The 17,682-nt window shown below is 36.5% G+C and overlaps 2 protein-coding genes across 2 annotated transcripts; both read left to right on the forward strand.

Annotated features, from left to right (window-relative positions):
• The first annotated feature begins 6,520 nt into the window (after positions 1-6,520).
• Positions 6,521-9,427, forward strand: LOC9319118 (gibberellin 2-beta-dioxygenase 4). The gene is made up of 3 exons (XM_002883006.2): positions 6,521-7,382; positions 8,284-8,650; positions 8,897-9,427. Exons 1-3 carry the CDS (start codon positions 7,015-7,017, stop codon positions 9,167-9,169), a joined length of 1,008 nt encoding a protein of 335 aa, XP_002883052.1. The 5' UTR covers positions 6,521-7,014; the 3' UTR covers positions 9,170-9,427.
• A 57-nt stretch (positions 9,428-9,484) lies between these two features.
• On the forward strand, positions 9,485-17,591 carry LOC9319119 (E3 ubiquitin-protein ligase UPL6). The gene is made up of 26 exons (XM_021033431.1): positions 9,485-10,014; positions 10,446-10,543; positions 10,639-10,766; positions 11,150-11,261; positions 11,415-11,595; positions 11,678-11,860; positions 12,026-12,208; positions 12,687-12,768; positions 12,914-13,026; positions 13,169-13,464; positions 13,603-13,699; positions 13,896-14,036; positions 14,158-14,241; positions 14,367-14,453; positions 14,626-14,766; positions 14,901-15,026; positions 15,144-15,242; positions 15,537-15,604; positions 15,712-15,778; positions 15,945-16,115; positions 16,212-16,301; positions 16,402-16,482; positions 16,582-16,655; positions 16,761-16,832; positions 16,919-17,008; positions 17,145-17,591. The coding sequence occupies exons 1-26, from the start codon at positions 9,856-9,858 to the stop codon at positions 17,209-17,211; spliced, it is 3,090 nt and encodes a 1,029-aa protein (XP_020889090.1). The 5' UTR covers positions 9,485-9,855; the 3' UTR covers positions 17,212-17,591.
• Positions 17,592-17,682: the final 91 nt, after the last annotated feature.

Genomic DNA, 17,682 nt, shown 5'->3' on the forward strand with positions numbered 1-17,682 from the left:
TTGGTAAGAGGAAGTCCAGAGAGTGGTTATGAGCAACTACCTACTTACTTGTACATGTTAAGAAGGGCTAATCCGGGGACATTGACGAGACTTGAAGTTGATGAAGAAAAAAGATTTAAGTACATGTTTCTAGCCTTTGGTGCAAGCATGCTTGGATTTCCATTCATGAGGAAAGTGGTGGTTGTTGATGGTACTTTTCTACAGGGAAAATACAAAGGGACACTTCTTACAGCAACAGCTCAAGATGGTAATTTTCAGATTTTTCCGATTGCTTTTACTGTGGTTGATACAGAAAATGATGAATCTTGGGAATGTTTTTCAAGCAACTGAGCTGTGTCATACCAGATGATGAGGGCCTAGCCATTATTTCAGATAGGCACAAATCAATTGCGAAAGCAATCAAGGTGGTTTATCCGAAGGCGAGTAGAGGAATTTGTACATACCATCTGTACAAAAATATATTGGTCCGTTTTAAAGGTAAAGAAACATTTGGATTGGTTAAGAAGGCTGCGAATGCATTCAGACAGGTAGATTTTCAAACCATATTCCATCAGATAGAAGTGGCAAATCCTGAACTACATGCATATCTAGATAGGGCTGATGTGCGACTTTGGACACGTGTACATTTCCCCGGTGATAGGTATAACTTGCTTACAAGTAATATTGCGGAATCAATGAATAATGTGATGTCACACGCCAGGAGTTTTCCTATTACACAGTTGTTAGAAGAAATAAGGTCCATGATGACTAAATGGTTTTCAGATCGGCGGAGTGATGCATTAAAAATGACTACATCTTTGACACGTGGTGTCGAGAAAATTCTGCAGGTATATTCTCATACTTACAATCAATGTCAGTTAAACAAGTATATTTGTTTCACTATTAATAATGTTATTCATTTTTACAGAGCCGCGTTGACTATGCGAAGTTACTTGCTGTGCAAGATATAGATGCACAACAAGTACAAGTGACAAGTGCAACATCTCTCCACGTTGTAAATTTGGTCGATAAAAAGTGTACATGTTGCAGGTTTGATGTGGAGAAATTGCCATGTGCACACGCAATTGCGGCGGCTGAGAACAGGAAAGTCTCTCGAATTTCAATGTGCCATTCGTATTATCACAAGAACTATCTTTACAATTCCTATGCTAACGCCATCATGCCAAGGGAGTTTGCTATACATGTTCCTGAACATGTAGCAACAACGGTTTGTTTACCACCCATACCCAAACAACAACTGGGAAGGCCAAAGAATTCGAGAATTAAGTCAGCATTGGAGATTGCTATGGAAAAGAAAAAGCCAAGAAAATTATACACTTGTGGCAATTGCAATCAAGTTGGTCATAATCGTAAGACTTGTAATCTTCAAGTTTAATTTCTTTTTTCGTCATTGACTAGTTATTGTGGTGTAAGTCTACAGTTGAATTCTTTATCTTTTTCATATAATACTTTGGTTAAATTTTGATAGATTATGTTTGTCATGAAACGTTTGAAAGATTATGAATCTTCCATATTCTTTTCATCTGCTCTTGATAGTTTTTTGAAGATATTAAAAGTATGGAACGTTGGTAAGGTAATTGACAAGGCTGAATGATGGCAAAAGTCTAGATCCCCCGTTATTTCTGTATAAATCAATACAGAAGCACTAAAAGTCTGAAAATAAGCATGAAAAAGTCTGAAACAAGGTGACACTGTTTTAAATCCTAGAAATAAAGAACAAAAGACCTATAAGTACGAGATTACATAAATCAAAGTCACTCATTCGATGGACTCGTCCATGAGACTAGGGATCTTGAAACCTACACCACAAAGATCAAGATTAGATGGTTTGGCTGCCTCTCTCACTTCATCAAATAGCTCCGCTGCAAGTTTAACACGTATGGCATTTATGTTTTCATCGCAAAGCCCATCGAATGATTTCCCAAGAGCCAAACACTCGATGTATTTGAGTGTGTAGATAGCACAATCGCCGGGATCTTTATTCAAAGGTACATTCTTTGTAATCTTTTTCACGTCCAACATTGCATTACTCTTCTTACGTATGTTGATAGGTACGAAAGCACTCATCATGGCAGGGATCATCAACCGCAAAAACATGTTGATAGGTACGAAAGCACTAATATCTATGCATTTCATCAACTCCTACCCAAAGTTCTCTAGAAAGAATGTCAGAACACAATAAAAGGCAAAGCACAACTCTAATAAGCATAATATAAACGACATAGTCTCAAGTTCAAACCAAGACCAGAGAAGTCATAGACTCAAGTTAACATTATTCTAGCTGAAGATAAGCAAGCAAAAGACAATTCATAGACAGAGAAGAACAAAACAAATTCTGCTCAAGGACCATAAAAGACACAGAGAGATCCACACAACATCCATACTCCACACAAGTGTTACTGGTTTCCAACACAAAAGAAAGAATTTCAAAGCAAGCTAATTCCTAATGTCTATGGCTTCCTTCAAGCAAAGCAACTCCACTAAAATAAGACCCAAAGTTCTCTGTAGAGGATGACAATTAGATGATTGAAAACGCAAAGCACAACTCTAATAAGCATAATATAAACGCCATAGTCTCAACTTCAAACCAAGACCAGAGAGAAGTTCTTACCAGTAGAGCGATTAGAAGATGCTCCTTGTTGCTTGAACTTGAACCTACAAAGAGAGATGCCACGAAGAAATAAGAAACGGATCGTGTTCTCCTAAGAAAATATGAAAAGTTAGGGTTTTAGAGAATCAATCAAAATTGCAATTCACACAAATAATTTCAACAGTGAAAAATTAAACTAACCAATTGTCAATTGAGCATAAAGACGTTGTCGATGGAGGAAGAACGGTAAAGGTGATGGCCAATAGCTCTGATTACACCGGAAAATCGAATGAATAGATGATTATAGGACGCGACCTTGCAAATCAGAAACACAGAGACTCAAGCGGCGGTGGCAAATGAAGATTAGGGTTTAGGGGAAACGCCGGAGACTTCGGGAAGACATGGAAGTAGCCGAAGACGCCGGAGAATCAGAAAAATTGGCGGCGGGTTCTCCTCGAATCTGCAGTGGAGGTACTCAAGTTGCGGCGGCGTCTGTGAGAGTGGCGGTGAAGGAGTACGTGAAGTGCAGATTCTTCTCTTCGTCGGAGACGGCGAAGACAATTGGAGTCAGATTCTTCTCTTCGTCGGAGTCGGGTGAAACAGAGAAAAAAGTTAGGGATTGTGTTTGTCGGGTTCAACAGATAAAAAAGAAGCTTTAAGTCTAAAATAAAACAAAAAAATTATGGTTAATGTTTTTGTGTTTTTTTTTTTGTTTTTCTGTTTGAGTTTTTTTTTCAAGCAATTCAAAAGGGTTTTTAGTAATTTAACACAAAATTTGTGTTATTCTAGTAAACTCCAAAACTAGAGTGTTAATCTAGTTATTAATTTCCAGATTTGTGTCAATCTGGGTAAATTTCAGTATTTATGGCAAAAAAAAAAAAAAAAAAAAAAAACTGATATTTTCTTTTGACAATTTGTTCACAATGATATATACTACTCCTATTTTACTAAAACCAAAAAGAACGTTTCTTCTTAGAGAAAAACAGATTATTGTAACTGGTTTTATATGATAGTAACAAGTACATGATTAGATAAGAGTCACATGATGGCGGCATTTGCCCAACCTATTCTTCATGTTTTAATTTGGCCGGTCATTAGAGTATTAGGGTTAGGGAGAAATGAGTTGAATTGTATCATCATCGAAATTGATTTTTCTTTTTAAAGATACATAGGTAATTATCATGCTGTAAATATGCTAAATACAGTAGTATTAAACATGTAACTTGTTAAATTTGATTCCACATAAAGAATACACTGGTATTGGCTATTGAGTAGATTAGTAAAATTTTCGTCTTCAGCTAAATAAACTGGCTTCTATTTTGTCAGCGGCCCCTTTAATTCTGTTAGTGGGACGGTGGAGAGATTAATTAGTCGAAAAGTCTTTGGTCAAAATCAATTCCCAATATCAATGCCAATTTTTGGTTTAATCATTGCCATCTTCGACTTTTAAGACAATTTCAATACAAAAAAAAACGAATTGTATTATTATGTCCAATAATTAAAGATACTTTACAGATAAATAAATTCGGCATTTTTATTTTGCTTCTTATAATACATATATAATGTTATGGTGGTGGTACGTTCTACCACGAAATGATTGTGTCTGCAAGTGGACGATTGAAATAAATAAATAAAAACTAAATAATGGGGTTTGCAACATATTTAGCTATTTACCTCCTTTATTCCTAACGGTACCAAACACTGCATTAAAAAGTCTTGTCATTTTTTGCAGACAAAAAATGATTTCCTTTTGGAATTTTAATTTGGGTACACGATGGTAAAAGACCCCCTCTGGCCTCTATAGTTCAATATTGATGTTCTAATAAGTATCTTTTGCACCAATAGTAAATTATACTATATGAATAAAATAAATATATTGCACTAGTTTGTAAAAGAGGTTTTGTTTAGTTTATCTATCGGAGAGTTCTAAACTTTTACAAGTGTGCAAAAATTAAACAAAACTTGTAAAATCTACTATATGGTTTTATATCTATCATCAAACCGTATAAATATTACTTTACTATTTGAGTCGATTTCTCTATTTAACGCTTTGATCTTACTTTATAGAGCCCGAATGATTAATCATCCCTAAAATCCTAATTCTACATAAAACAGAAATGCTACCCTAATTGGCTAGTTCTAGTCATCTATTGATCGTTTTCGATGTGAATCAAAGTTCTTACGAAATCGGTCTGTAATTCATCCAATAACGATAATATGTTTACATACTATACCCATCGATAAAAAGGGCATATCCGCCGCATATATATATATATATTTTTTTCGCATATGTGTTTTTTTCGGTTAAAAAAGCATTTGTTCTAATTAATCATGATGATCAATGTACCACTAATATAGATATACATACATATACATGAAACGTGTATATAAATGGAAGGGACATGAAGAAGAAGGATGGGACAAAATGTTGAAACTTTATACTAAGAATGGGTAACATCTTAACATGGCTCACTCATCAACTCTTTCTTCTTCTTATTATTGTTCTTTTTCCCCACAATTTTTGGCTTTCTTGTTTTTCTAATTTACCCTTTTCATGTGACTCCCACTTTTGTTTGTACGTTAATAATTTGAAACTAATTAGTTGATTATATAAAGATATAAGATTAAGTTGATTGTGATGTTTTCAAAAAAATTATTTTTCTAATCATATCATACATTCATGGTTACATTAAATTTTAAAATATGGTTTCCCATCTTCATCGTGTTTGACGTAGACGACGTGTGTGTCCATGCTTATATGAATTTAGTAAACTAACTCAAAACGGAAAAACCTTTTTGGGCTCATTGTTTATACGTTCATCTTTTAAATAAAATATGCTCTCTCGGCCCGTTTCATCAAAAGTTTCAATGACCCAAATTTGGCCCGGCTTACCTTTATGCCACTCAATTTAATCGTTTTTCAGTATATTTGTGAAATCCCTTGTTCAATGGATTAAGTACTTTTACTGATGAAAAATATTGTTTATTAGTGGTATAAGTAGAATAAAGAAAATTCAATAACTTTTTAAAGGCTCCTTAGCTAGGAGAAACTTTGACTAATGGATATTGCCTACATGAAAACTTATAATATAAAATCTTAAACTGTTTATAAACATATAAATAAAAACTTCATAATTATTTCAGATTGTTGACTGTAAGTCTGTATATCACCCCTATATAGCTCAATCACCTTTGTTTTGGAGACTGATATTAACTGGAAATGTTTGATGAGAATTGAAAGTTAGGCCGGCCAACATGGCAACATCCAATCAAATTGATAACAAAAAAAACATCCAATCATATAATTCAAGAGACGCAAGTATATATAAATATAGACATATAGACATATTAACTATGTGAAATATAAGATAAGAAAACCTATTTAATATAGAACTGGATCATAGATAATCAATAGTTAGTTCCTAACTTAGGAGCTTGCGAGAAGCATTTGTCTTTATGTTAAGTGGTTTGTTAATTGTTAGTGATGGAGCTTCTATTACGTAGGAGGGGCCTTCCTCCCTTCCCTTGATGGACATGTTATTATTTCATCAAACATTATGAATTCCAAATTACACATATATTTAAGGAACTTGTAGAATGAGTATACTAACCGATTAATCCTTACATTCCTGTATATATGTAATTACGTTGCTTTAAATTAATGATAATATTTTCTAAGGACAGAAAAACAAGAGATTCAAACATATTCAACATCAATCTGATTAATATCTAAACTGCAATCTGATTTAAATTGGAGGGAACGCGAAGGATGATAATTAAATGTGTTATTTTTAACACCCAACTTTAAACCAATGTCTGCAGAGGTAGTTTGGACGCGGGTATCGATATTTTTGTAGTTCCCCGAGCTTGGGTCTGATAATGTCCGTCGTCTTTTTTTTATGGTTTGTTATTGGTCCTCCAATCTCACGTTCGGATTCAAACTACTAGAATTACGTAGGAGAATGACTCAATATTCAATCAGATTACGTCATATCGACCAACTCTCAATATATTCTCTAGATCGAAATATATGATCCTAAATACTATTTCATACCAAGCATTCAAAATATTATGCCCAATAAACCTTTGTAATCCTACCCAAAACGAGGATATGATTGAAATCCTTGTTCACTTAATAAATTGAAGAAGGTTGTTTTAACGTATAGCTTTCACAGTAAATATGTGTATGCCTACACACACACACGTATCTTTTATCTATTCATGTCGAGCTTAGATGAATCATCTTTAGCTTTCAAAATATATATACGTGAGCCCACTAATCCACTATATGGTCACATCAAATACTTCTCTCTCTCTATATCCCATATATATATCCCGCAACACACATGCATTCGTTCATCTCTCTCTGGCTATCATAATTCATTTCTCTAAACTTATCCATCTCTCCTTCTGTCTCTCCTAAAATGGTGAAGGAGTCCCAGAAAATCGTGGCCCTAGATCAAGACATACCCGTGATAGACATGTCCCAAGAGAGGTTACGAGTGTCCATGCAGATAGTTAAAGCTTGCGAGTCCATTGGTTTCTTCAAAGTGGTCAACCACGGCGTTGACCCGGACGTTATCTCCCGGATGGAGCAAGAGTCCATAAACTTCTTCGCTAAACCGGTTCTTGAGAAGAAATCTGTCGGACCGGTGGTGAACCGGCCTTTTGGCTATGGGTTGAAGGACATTGGGCTCAAGGGTGATATTGGGGAGGTCGAGTATTTGCTCCTTCACACTAATCCTCTCTTCCTTTCTCAGTTATCGTCTGGGAACGATTCTACCAAGTTCGGGTACGTTACTATATATACTTAATTGGCTACTGTCTTTAGAGATCTGGTTAAAATAAAATACATTGATTTATACAGAACTCATGTTTTATAATCAATGTATATATCAATATATACAGATCTGTCATATGAGTTCTGCATTTAGCAATGTATTTTATAATCTAATACGTACATAAGTTAATGTAAATGCAGTTTTTTTTTGTTTGTGTATAAATGCGAGAACCTTTCCATATATACGAAATTTGCATGCATGCATGTGTATGGTTAAATACTTAAATATACTAATAGATGCGTTCGAATGTTTTTTCTTTTTCTCTTTCGCGTTTGTATGTATACATGTAATGTAATTAAAAGTGTACTAGAACATAATTAAAAAAAAACCACAAGATGATTTCAGTGTGATCTAGTCGACAAGTAAAGCTAATAAATCAACCCATAATAAAATGTAGTTGACAATTACAAGTGAATTGGAATTCTGTTTTCAGCCAAACTTCATATATTTTTTTAGCAAATTAAATTTTATGTTGGTGTCTTTCTTACATATTATGAAAACAATAAATTTGAGTCCGCAAATTAAATTTCAAAAGTACAGCTTCTCAGTCTGTCTACTCGACAGGGAATGGGTAACTTTTTTTTTCACTTACACAATGCATGTTGTACTTGTGTGTGCAGTGTGTATAATGCAGATTTACATCAACAATGAAAAAATATTTTTACTAAAATAAAGACTTAAATGCTCTTAAATCAAAAACTAAATTTTCTTCCTGAAACTGTTATGCTTTTGAAGTTTCATTAATCTCTCTAACGTGTTTAATTTCATTCTAAAAGTTATAGATTATGGTTTCAATGATTTCTCTTATCTTATAATGAGCAACTGGTGATGTATGACATGTCTGTTTGCCAGCTCCGCAGTGACTTGTTACGTAGAAGCAGTTAAGCAGTTGGCGTGTGAGATCTTAGATCTCACGGCTGAAGGACTTCGGCTCCCACCTCATACCTTCAGCAAATTAATCAGAGCCGTTGATAGCGACTCAGTTCTTAGGTTTAATCACTACCCATCGTCCGATCAATTTCTTAGTGGAGCCAACCTCTCTGATAAGTCTGTGTCATTACCGAGAGTTGGCTTCGGGGAGCACACAGACCCTCAGATCTTGACAGTTCTCAGATCCAACGGAGTAGGGGGCCTCCAGGTGGCATTCCCTGACGGAAGATGGGTCTCTGTCTCCCCTGACCCTTCTGTTTTTTGCGTAAACGTAGGCGATCTTTTGCAGGTCAGTCCCTATATTCATTACCCATTTGATTCTGTATATGTTAGCATTTTTGTTAAAAGGTTTTCAAGTGCATATGTTAGTTTACATGAAAAACTTAAAATGCACTAATCCAACTATTTTATGATACATGATACATCATACATATATATGACCAAGCATGATCGTCAATATGTAAGAATCTAATAAGATTCTATAAATTTCCACAACTAATATAACTAAAATATTAATCGCTGCAAATTGTTCTAGGTAATGACGAATGGGAGATTCCTAAGCGTACGACACAGGGCGGTGACTACAGGACATGCAAGCAGGCTATCGATGGCATACTTTGCCGGTCCGTCCGTCCATGCAAAGATAGGCCCTCTCCCGACAATCGTCACGGCGGCAGATCAGCCACGGCTTTACCGGACGTTCACATGGGCTGACTACAAGAAGTTTGCTTACTCACTAGGCCTTGGAGATAACCGTCTTGACATTTTCCGCTCACGTGTCGATGAGGAAGATGAGTTGGGCTTCTAGTAATATCAATGAATTGGGCTAAAAGCTAACAAGAAACTTCTTGTAGTTGGTAAGGTAACTTAGGAATCAAAAGTAGGACGGACCACATTTTCTATGCGAATTTTGCAATTCAATTTTATTATTTTGGTGCTTTATTCTTGATTTAATATATTTGATTTCATTAAGCCCTGTCCTATAGTATATGTGCTATTATACACAAAATTAACCAATATGTACATCATAATGAAAATCACAAAAAAAAAAAAGAGAAAAAATCACCAAACAAAAGACTCAAATTGATATCAAAAAGAGTTTCCTTTTTTGTTTCCCGTGTAACACGACACGACCCAATTATTCTTCTTCTTCCTCAAAAAGACTCTGAAACGGCGTCGTATTAAACTCACCACTCACGAAGTTTCCGTCTTCGTTGAGAGTCGGCTTCCGAAAACTATCTTTTCTTAATTGCTTCACAGAAATTTTAGCTTCTGTTTGATTTTGTTTTTGTTTTTTCCTTTGCACGCAAATCATCCAAATTCTTGATTTTTCTTTATCACCTTTGAAGAATCTATCTCCAGTTCTAGGGCATAACGCCGATCACATCCCTAGCTTCTTTTGGCTCCAATCGCAGCGGATAGTAAGAAATAACAGTAATCTTAGGTTTTCGGGCAGAGAATCGTGTATTGGTATTCTAGGTTTAGCTCAAGAACATGTTTTTCTCCGGCGATCCGTCGACTCGGAAGCGAGTTGATTTAGGTGGCCGGAGCACCAAGGAAAGAGATGCTCGGAAGCTTCTGGAGCAGACTAGAATGGAGCGTAATCGTCGCTTGCTACAGAAGCAGCAGAACTCTGCTGCTCTCAAAATTCAGGTTACCGATTTTTTAATCCTATTGAAAAGCCTTTTCTTTTGGGACTCTGGGATTTTATGTGTTTTCTAAGCAATGTAGAGCAAACATTTTGCAAGAAAGGTTTCATTTTGGTAGAATCTTTGAGCTAAATAATCTTTCTACTTGCTGTTTCTAAATCTCCATAACACCATTGTCCTCGTTAGATTTAGCCTCTGGAACAAATTTATCCTGTTACGGTGTCATGCGGTACAGGTCTTGTGGGTTTTGTTTTGGGTGTTAAGATTGAACCATTGCCATTACAAAATGTTAGCTGGAACTGCAAATGCAACACTTCAAAGTGTTTTTTCCCTTCTCTTATGTGGACAAGTGCATTTGTTGTGGCTAAGAGGAAAAGTTTGTTTCAATCTTTTATGCTCCTGATGGGCAAGGTGCTGATTGGTTTTTGGCTGCAGAAATTCTTTAGAGGTCGACGATCAATGGCCATTGAGCGCTCGAAGGTGCGGCATGATTTCTGTGAAACCTATGGGAATAATTGCCAGAATGTCGATAGGTACTTTTCTTTGGTCTATTATGTTTGCTACAGTCTTTTTTGGTCTTATAATGGTTCTATGGTTAATTACTTCTCTATTGTTTTTCTACATCCAGACATTGCTTTGAGCCAGGCTCAAGTTTCCTCCGGCAGTTTCTGTTTTTTTTCAAGGCACAAAACTCGGGAGATTTTGTGATACTTGTGGAGACTTGTCGTCTACTGCAGAGTTTCGTTGACAGCAGTGGTATTTCCAATATCTATGCATGCTTCTTTTGTTGACACTTTTGATCAATTTATTCATGGGTTTGATCAGAGTGCTTTTCCTTTCTTGGTAACTCTTATGTAAGGGGAAGCATGTTCCAAGTCTTCATTTTGCTTAATATGTTTTTTTATGGCTTTCATACTCTTGTTTATTATGTTTATCTTACGAGCAGTAAAATTAGAACATTGTGTGAGGAATATCCCTTTCACCACAAATTTAGTCTCCCATTTGCTGTTTACATCCTCACACATATACACTGTATTATTATTTTTTTTTGCTTCACAGACAATCTTTTCTCTAATTTCTTTCCAATAATGACTGAGATCTTGCTTACTGATATATTACAAATTCTCATCATATGACAGGTGACATTGTCAGCCTTTTTTCTGGCTTGGACTATTCCTCTAAGCATAATTTGGTGGATTTTAGAGTAAAGAAACTTGCATTTACCTGTATTGAAGCTATACACCAGAATAGGTAATATATATATTTTGTCATCTCTCATTTTGTAGAGCATATCCAAGCAATAGCCCTTCTTCTATCAAACTGGGACCAACTGTCGCTATCTTGGCTTTGTCAGTTCTGTTATTAAGTTATTCAGTTTTGCCTCCTTATGATTTAAATCATCAGGAACCGTTTAAGGGATCAGCTCTTAGTTACTCCTGAAGAAGCTAGCATTTCAACAGCTATCTTGATGGAGGCAGTGTCGTTGTTGCTAGATCCTAAGCTGCCTTGGGTCTGCAAAATAGTTAGTTATCTACATAAAGAGAACGTATTCAAACTGGTGCGAGAAATGGTCACTACGGCTAAGGTACTTTCAACAGTTCCCAATGATTATGCCCCACCATCTAGTTGGCAATCTATACTTTTGAAGCAATTGTGGTTTGTTGCAGGAAAGCTCAAGAGGTCAGACAATGACCGGCAGCATCCTTTCACTAGAAAGAGTCTTGACACTGATAGTACCACATATTGGCCGTGAGCCATGTTGCTGCCCTGTTGTTGATCCACGTTGTAGTTTCTCATCTATGATTCTTACAATACCTTTGATATGGAAGCTCTTCCCAAACTTGAAAGTGGTTGGTTCTTGAACTCATGTTGTTTAGTCACGGATAGACGCTAATCAAAATATATGTAAAATATGATAGCTTTTGGTTTCTTACAAGTTTGTGTTTGACCCTGAGCTAAATATTATCTCAACTGTGAGCATCTATTTTCGGTAAACTCATAGTTTCATTGTCCAGGTCTTTGCCAACCCAAGTCTAAGTCAACACTACATTCACCAGATGGCTTCCTGTATTCAAAAGGATACCTGTGTTCTCCCAATGGAAACAAGCCCAGAATTCCCTGGTTATGCTTGCCTGCTTGGTAATACGTTGGACACTGCAAATGTGGTGTTGTCACAGCCTGAATGTTCATTAGACATGGTAGGTTCCTTATGCAGTTGATTTATTGTATTTGTGTGTTTGTGTTCGCTACTGTGGTTGTTCTTTTAGTGCATGATTACTTGAATTTTTCCTTTTTCGTTAGTGATTTTCACTTTGCGATGTTCATATATAGTAGATTTGCGAAGAGGACCTTGTGTTCAGTAGTCAACAGCTTATGTCTAATATATATAGATTTTGAACATTATCTTCTTATATAAGAGTTTAGTGTTTGCTACAGGTGATAGTGCCACATATATATTAACTTGTAAGGTAGTGTTTCTGAATGAATTGATCTATTTTATCTTTGCTGCTATACAATCGCTTTTACGATTGGAAGTGTTGTTTTCCTCTATTGCTGAAGATCCACAAGTTATGTGCTTTTGTAGTGTTTGGAAACGTTACAAATAGATATATTTGTAGAAACCCAGTTTTGTTTGATTCTAATGTTGCTTTGTTTTTCTTTATTTATTTTGACCAGGCAATTGACATTGCATTAGTTGCAACTTTCTTATTGGAGACACTTCCTCCTGTGAAATCATCAGAAAAAGAAAGCAGACAGAGTATGGCATTTTTCCTTGCTATACTACTCTTCGCTCGTGGCATTGTTTTGTGATCCTAAAGATTTCCTTTCCATTCTGCTCGCAGTAGTTCTTCATAAAATTTGATCTTGTTCTGAAAGAGACTTGCACTTTTATCTTGATTCAGGCTCTTCTGATGAGGATGATATGCTAATTGACGATGTACCAGAATTAGTCTTGAATAGGGCACTTGAGCACCAGATAACCAATGCTATAGACTCACGTTTTCTTCTGCAGTTAGTATGTACCTACTCTCTGTCATATGAAAGCACATTAAGTGCTATGCCTCCTCTGTTCTTATTTAAGTGCTATGCCTCACCTGGACCTGGATCAAGTAATTCTTTAATTTTAATCTTAAGTAATCTTAGTTTCATCCCTGCAGACAAATGTTTTGTTCCATCAAGTTTCGCTTGGTACGCAGTCATATGACGAAGATAAAGAAGCATTAGCTATTGGCACAGCCAGTTCTTTTCTGTATGCAGCATTCAACACTCTCCCTCTTGAGCGGATCATGACAATTTTGGCTTATAGGACCGAGCTTGTAGCTGTGTTGTGGAATTATATGAAACGATGCCATGAGAACCAGAAGTGGTCATCCATGCCTAAACTCCTAGCTTACCTTCCAGGGGATGCTCCGGGTTGGCTATTACCTCTGGTTGTTTTTTGTCCTGTTTATAAGTAAGGTTTGCTTGATTTAATGCCAAATTTTTTGTAGTACTACTTGAAAGTCACTCTCTCGTATGACTATAGGTATATTAGTGTTGTGTCTTGTGAGGGTGGTTTAATACTTGGTTTAACATTGTCGTTGATGATCAGGCATATGCTTATGATAGTCGACAATGAGGAGTTTTATGAACGAGAGAAGCCATTATCGCTACAAGATATCAGGTTGCTCATCATTATTCTTAAGCAAGTAAGTGTTTTGATGAATCTCATATAATAAGCTAGATTGACTCTGCGTTTTCATATGGTAGCTTTGTTGCAGTGGTTGTTCAATTTTCTGCTAATCTTTATACACTAGCTTTTATTGGGCTCACCAGAAAAATAGTATCTTATGTGCCATGATTATAGTTTTTCATATCTTTGTGTATCTTCGCTCTCTTGTCCAGGCTTTATGGCAGTTATTATGGGTAAATCCACTTACGCAACCTAACACTGGGAAATCTGTCTCCAATGACCTCTCGAAGAAGAACCCTGTTGAATTGATTCAGAACAGGGTTGGGGTTGTAGTCTCTGAGTTACTTTCACAGGTATGTGCTGCAAAGAAGTTAATACTCCTTGACCAACTATGGCTATATTGACTCTAAGTCAGTAAAACTTGGCAAAGTTCACTGTTCATTTTATCCCCTTTGCTGATAAAATCTTCTGTAGCTGCAAGATTGGAACAACCGGCAACAATTCACTTCCTCGAGTGACTTCCAAGCTGATACAGTCAATGAATATTTCATCTCTCAGGTGACTACTACACTGCTATTTCGTTTAATGTTTGTGACGTGCTAACATTATGAAAGTTTCGTTATCTATCATTTTTGATATTGGTCTTGTCCCCTATCATTGTTGATATTTTTTCCTTTATTCAGGCCATAGTGGAAGGAACGAGAGCCAACTACATACTGATGCAAGCTCCGTTCTTGATTCCGTTTACAAGCAGAGTCAAAATATTCACAGTAAGTGGCTATTGGGATATGTATATCTGATGAATAATTATCATTTGTACGTTTTGAGGAACCTAGAAGAGCTAATTAACATATACTTGCAGAAGTAATCTGGGTAAATATGAGAAAATATTGTATGTACTTGTTCACTGATAACTTGGCTGCGGCTGGTCATCATTTGCAGACACAATTAGCAACGGCAAGGCAGAGTCATGGATCGCAAGGAATTTTTGCTCGAAATCGGTTCAGAATACGAAGAGATCATATCTTGGAAGATGCTTACAATCAAATGAGTGCGTTGTCAGAGGATGATCTCCGGGGGTCGGTAAGTTCTTGCCCGATATGTGTCTTCTAGCAATTGCTTGGCTCACTATTGAAACAGATCCATATTTTCGTTCCTGTGTCTCTGATTTGTTTCTATGTTGCGATACTTATGATGCAAATAACTACTGAGTGTAGATTCGCGTGACATTTGTCAATGAACTCGGAGTTGAGGAAGCTGGTATTGATGGTGGTGGCATTTTCAAAGACTTCATGGAGAAAATTACCCGAGCTGCCTTTGATGTGCAATACGGGTTGTTTAAGGTCATTTATCTAGTTTTGCTCACCAAAGTTTTTGTGGATTTTATAATTTACCTTACTCCATCATGTTTGCATGTAGTCGTCTTTCTTCCTCTGAATCTTGTACATGCTTTCTTTCAGGAGACGGCTGATCATATGCTTTATCCTAATCCTGGGTCAGGAATGATACATGACCAGCATCTCCAGTTCTTTCATTTTCTCGGCAGTCTTCTTGCAAAAGTATGGTATTTGATTGGGTGGCCTTGATGCGGGCCTCGTATAATTTACCATTTTTATCCTTCTAACTTTTATATATAGGACAGAAAGCAAACCATCATGCTTAAAGTGTACGGCACGTTTGATACGTTACTGATTCCACTCGCCATGTTTTCATGCAAATAGAATTAGTAGGCGTATAATTGTCTTGATGTTTTCATAGAAAAGTTATTGAACTGGGCTTTTGTCGTTATTTAAAGTTGATTTTCATCTGTTATGACAAGACTCATGGAATTTTTTCCCGTTATCTTGTTGCAGGCAATGTTTGAAGGGATTCTAGTTGATATACCATTTGCAACGTTTTTCCTCAGCAAACTGAAACAAAAGTATGTAAATTTAATTTCCAGCCTCAACTTCCTGTCATTTCATTTGTTTTTTAAGCCCGCATAGACCTTGTGAACATGTTGTGAAACTTCTATTGTTCTTTTGCTAGGTACAACTATTTGAACGATTTGCCTTCTCTGGATCCTGAGTTGTATAGGCACCTTATATTTCTGAAGGTGAGTTTTGCTGAACATTCTATTAGTTGTTGCTTTATAGAACGGGGAGATAGCTGCTAGCATAGATGTGCGAGAAAGCTGAAATCTGTTTTTTTTTTTTTTTCTTTCGAAACTGAAATTGTTTGTTTACCACCTACAAGACTTTTGACATATGATATTTTTGCAGCGTTATAAGGGTGATATCTCAGATTTGGAGCTTTACTTTGTTATTTTGAATAATGAATATGGAGAGAGGACAGAGGAAGAGCTACTTCCAGGGGGACAAGACATGCGAGTTACAAATGAGAATGTTATAACTTTCATTCATCTGGTTTCCAATCATCGGTTAAATTTTCAGGTACTTGGGAACCACTTACCTATCATTTATCTTGGCATACCTGAGGTCACCCTGTAAATCAACAGCTTTTGATATCATCTCATTTTTTGGTTGCAGATACGCCAGCAGAGTTCTCATTTCTTGAGGGGGTTTCAGCAACTCATTCCAAAAGAATGGATCGACATGTTCAATGAGCATGAGCTTCAGGTGCCAATGGATATAAGTTTATTATTATACTTGCTTCGGTTAGTTGTTCCCTCGGGGAGCATGAACAGATAAATTTTACCTTTGTGGGCTTTGGTTGCAGGTTCTCATATCTGGTTCAGTTGACAGTTTGGATATTGACGACTTGCGAAACAACACTAATTATGCTGGAGGCTACCACGCGGTGAGTGGTTCTTCACTGTCAGCCAAAATGCCATTGTGAATTAGTGTAGGGACATTTTTGGAACATTTTTATATGATTACATCGCTATGTTCTTGACAGGGACATTATGTGATCGATATGTTCTGGGAAGTTATGAAAAGCTTCTCAACTGAAAACCAGAAGAAGTTCTTAAAGTAAGCCAACTTCAGTTACTACAGTCTGTGTACCCAATGATTAACGGAGTCTATTTATTTTCTTTAAGAGAACTAAGAGGTACCTCTTATCATCTTCAATTTCAGGTTTGTGACGGGCTGTTCTCGAGGACCACTGCTCGGTTTCAAATACTTGGAACCTGCATTCTGCATACAGAGGTAATACTCAAACGTTTTGACTTTTGATGGGCTTTGGACAACAACAGAATGATAAAAGATCCATCCTCGTTTGAAATTTGTTTCAGGGCTGCCGGTAGTGCGAGTAATGAATCAGTTGATAGACTACCTACATCAGCCACTTGTATGAATCTTCTTAAGCTTCCGCCTTATCAAAGGTTTGTCCTCTCATAGCACAATCTCTTTGGTTTTGCTCAGTTAAGAGACTTCTTTTGTTACCAAATAGCTTCTCTTGCAATTGGTGCTGTAATTGGAGAAAGCAAATTAAACATTGTCTTCTTGTCAATGATGCAGCAAAGAGCTACTTGAGACGAAGTTGATGTACGCCATAAGCGCAGAAGCGGGTTTTGATCTGAGCTGAGCCTTAAAAGACAGACTTGCATGGCCCCAAATTGACACCCTTTTATCTAGCGTTCCTTGGTTATGGTATAAACCGGTTACCTGTAGACTGAGGCAGGCTTGTTGGCTCTAAGCATCTAAGAGACGGATCTAGAAGGGGAACATGTAGTAGAGATTACTTAACTAATGGGTTTCATTTGCAGCCTTCGGGTTTTCGCTTTAAAAAATGTGTCCAAAACAAAGAAAAAAAAGGGTGATTACGGGGAAGTCTTATGTGGAGGTGCCTAAAGAGTTAGTATTGGGTTAAAAATTCAATAAAATAAATGGTAAATAAGACAGGTCTCAAGTTTGGAACTCAAATGCTGTAAATTTTTTGGTTAATTGATGCATATGTTACATATAGATGATTATTTGTAAATTATTTGCATCATACCATATCATCAAGAGTTTTGACTTGAGTCTCTTTTTTGGTTGAGATTGTCATTTAGTCGTT

The sequence above is a fragment of the Arabidopsis lyrata genome (genome assembly GCF_000004255.2).
Source record: "Arabidopsis lyrata subsp. lyrata unplaced genomic scaffold ARALYscaffold_3, whole genome shotgun sequence".
In the NCBI taxonomy this organism is placed as follows: Eukaryota; Viridiplantae; Streptophyta; class Magnoliopsida; order Brassicales; family Brassicaceae; genus Arabidopsis; species Arabidopsis lyrata.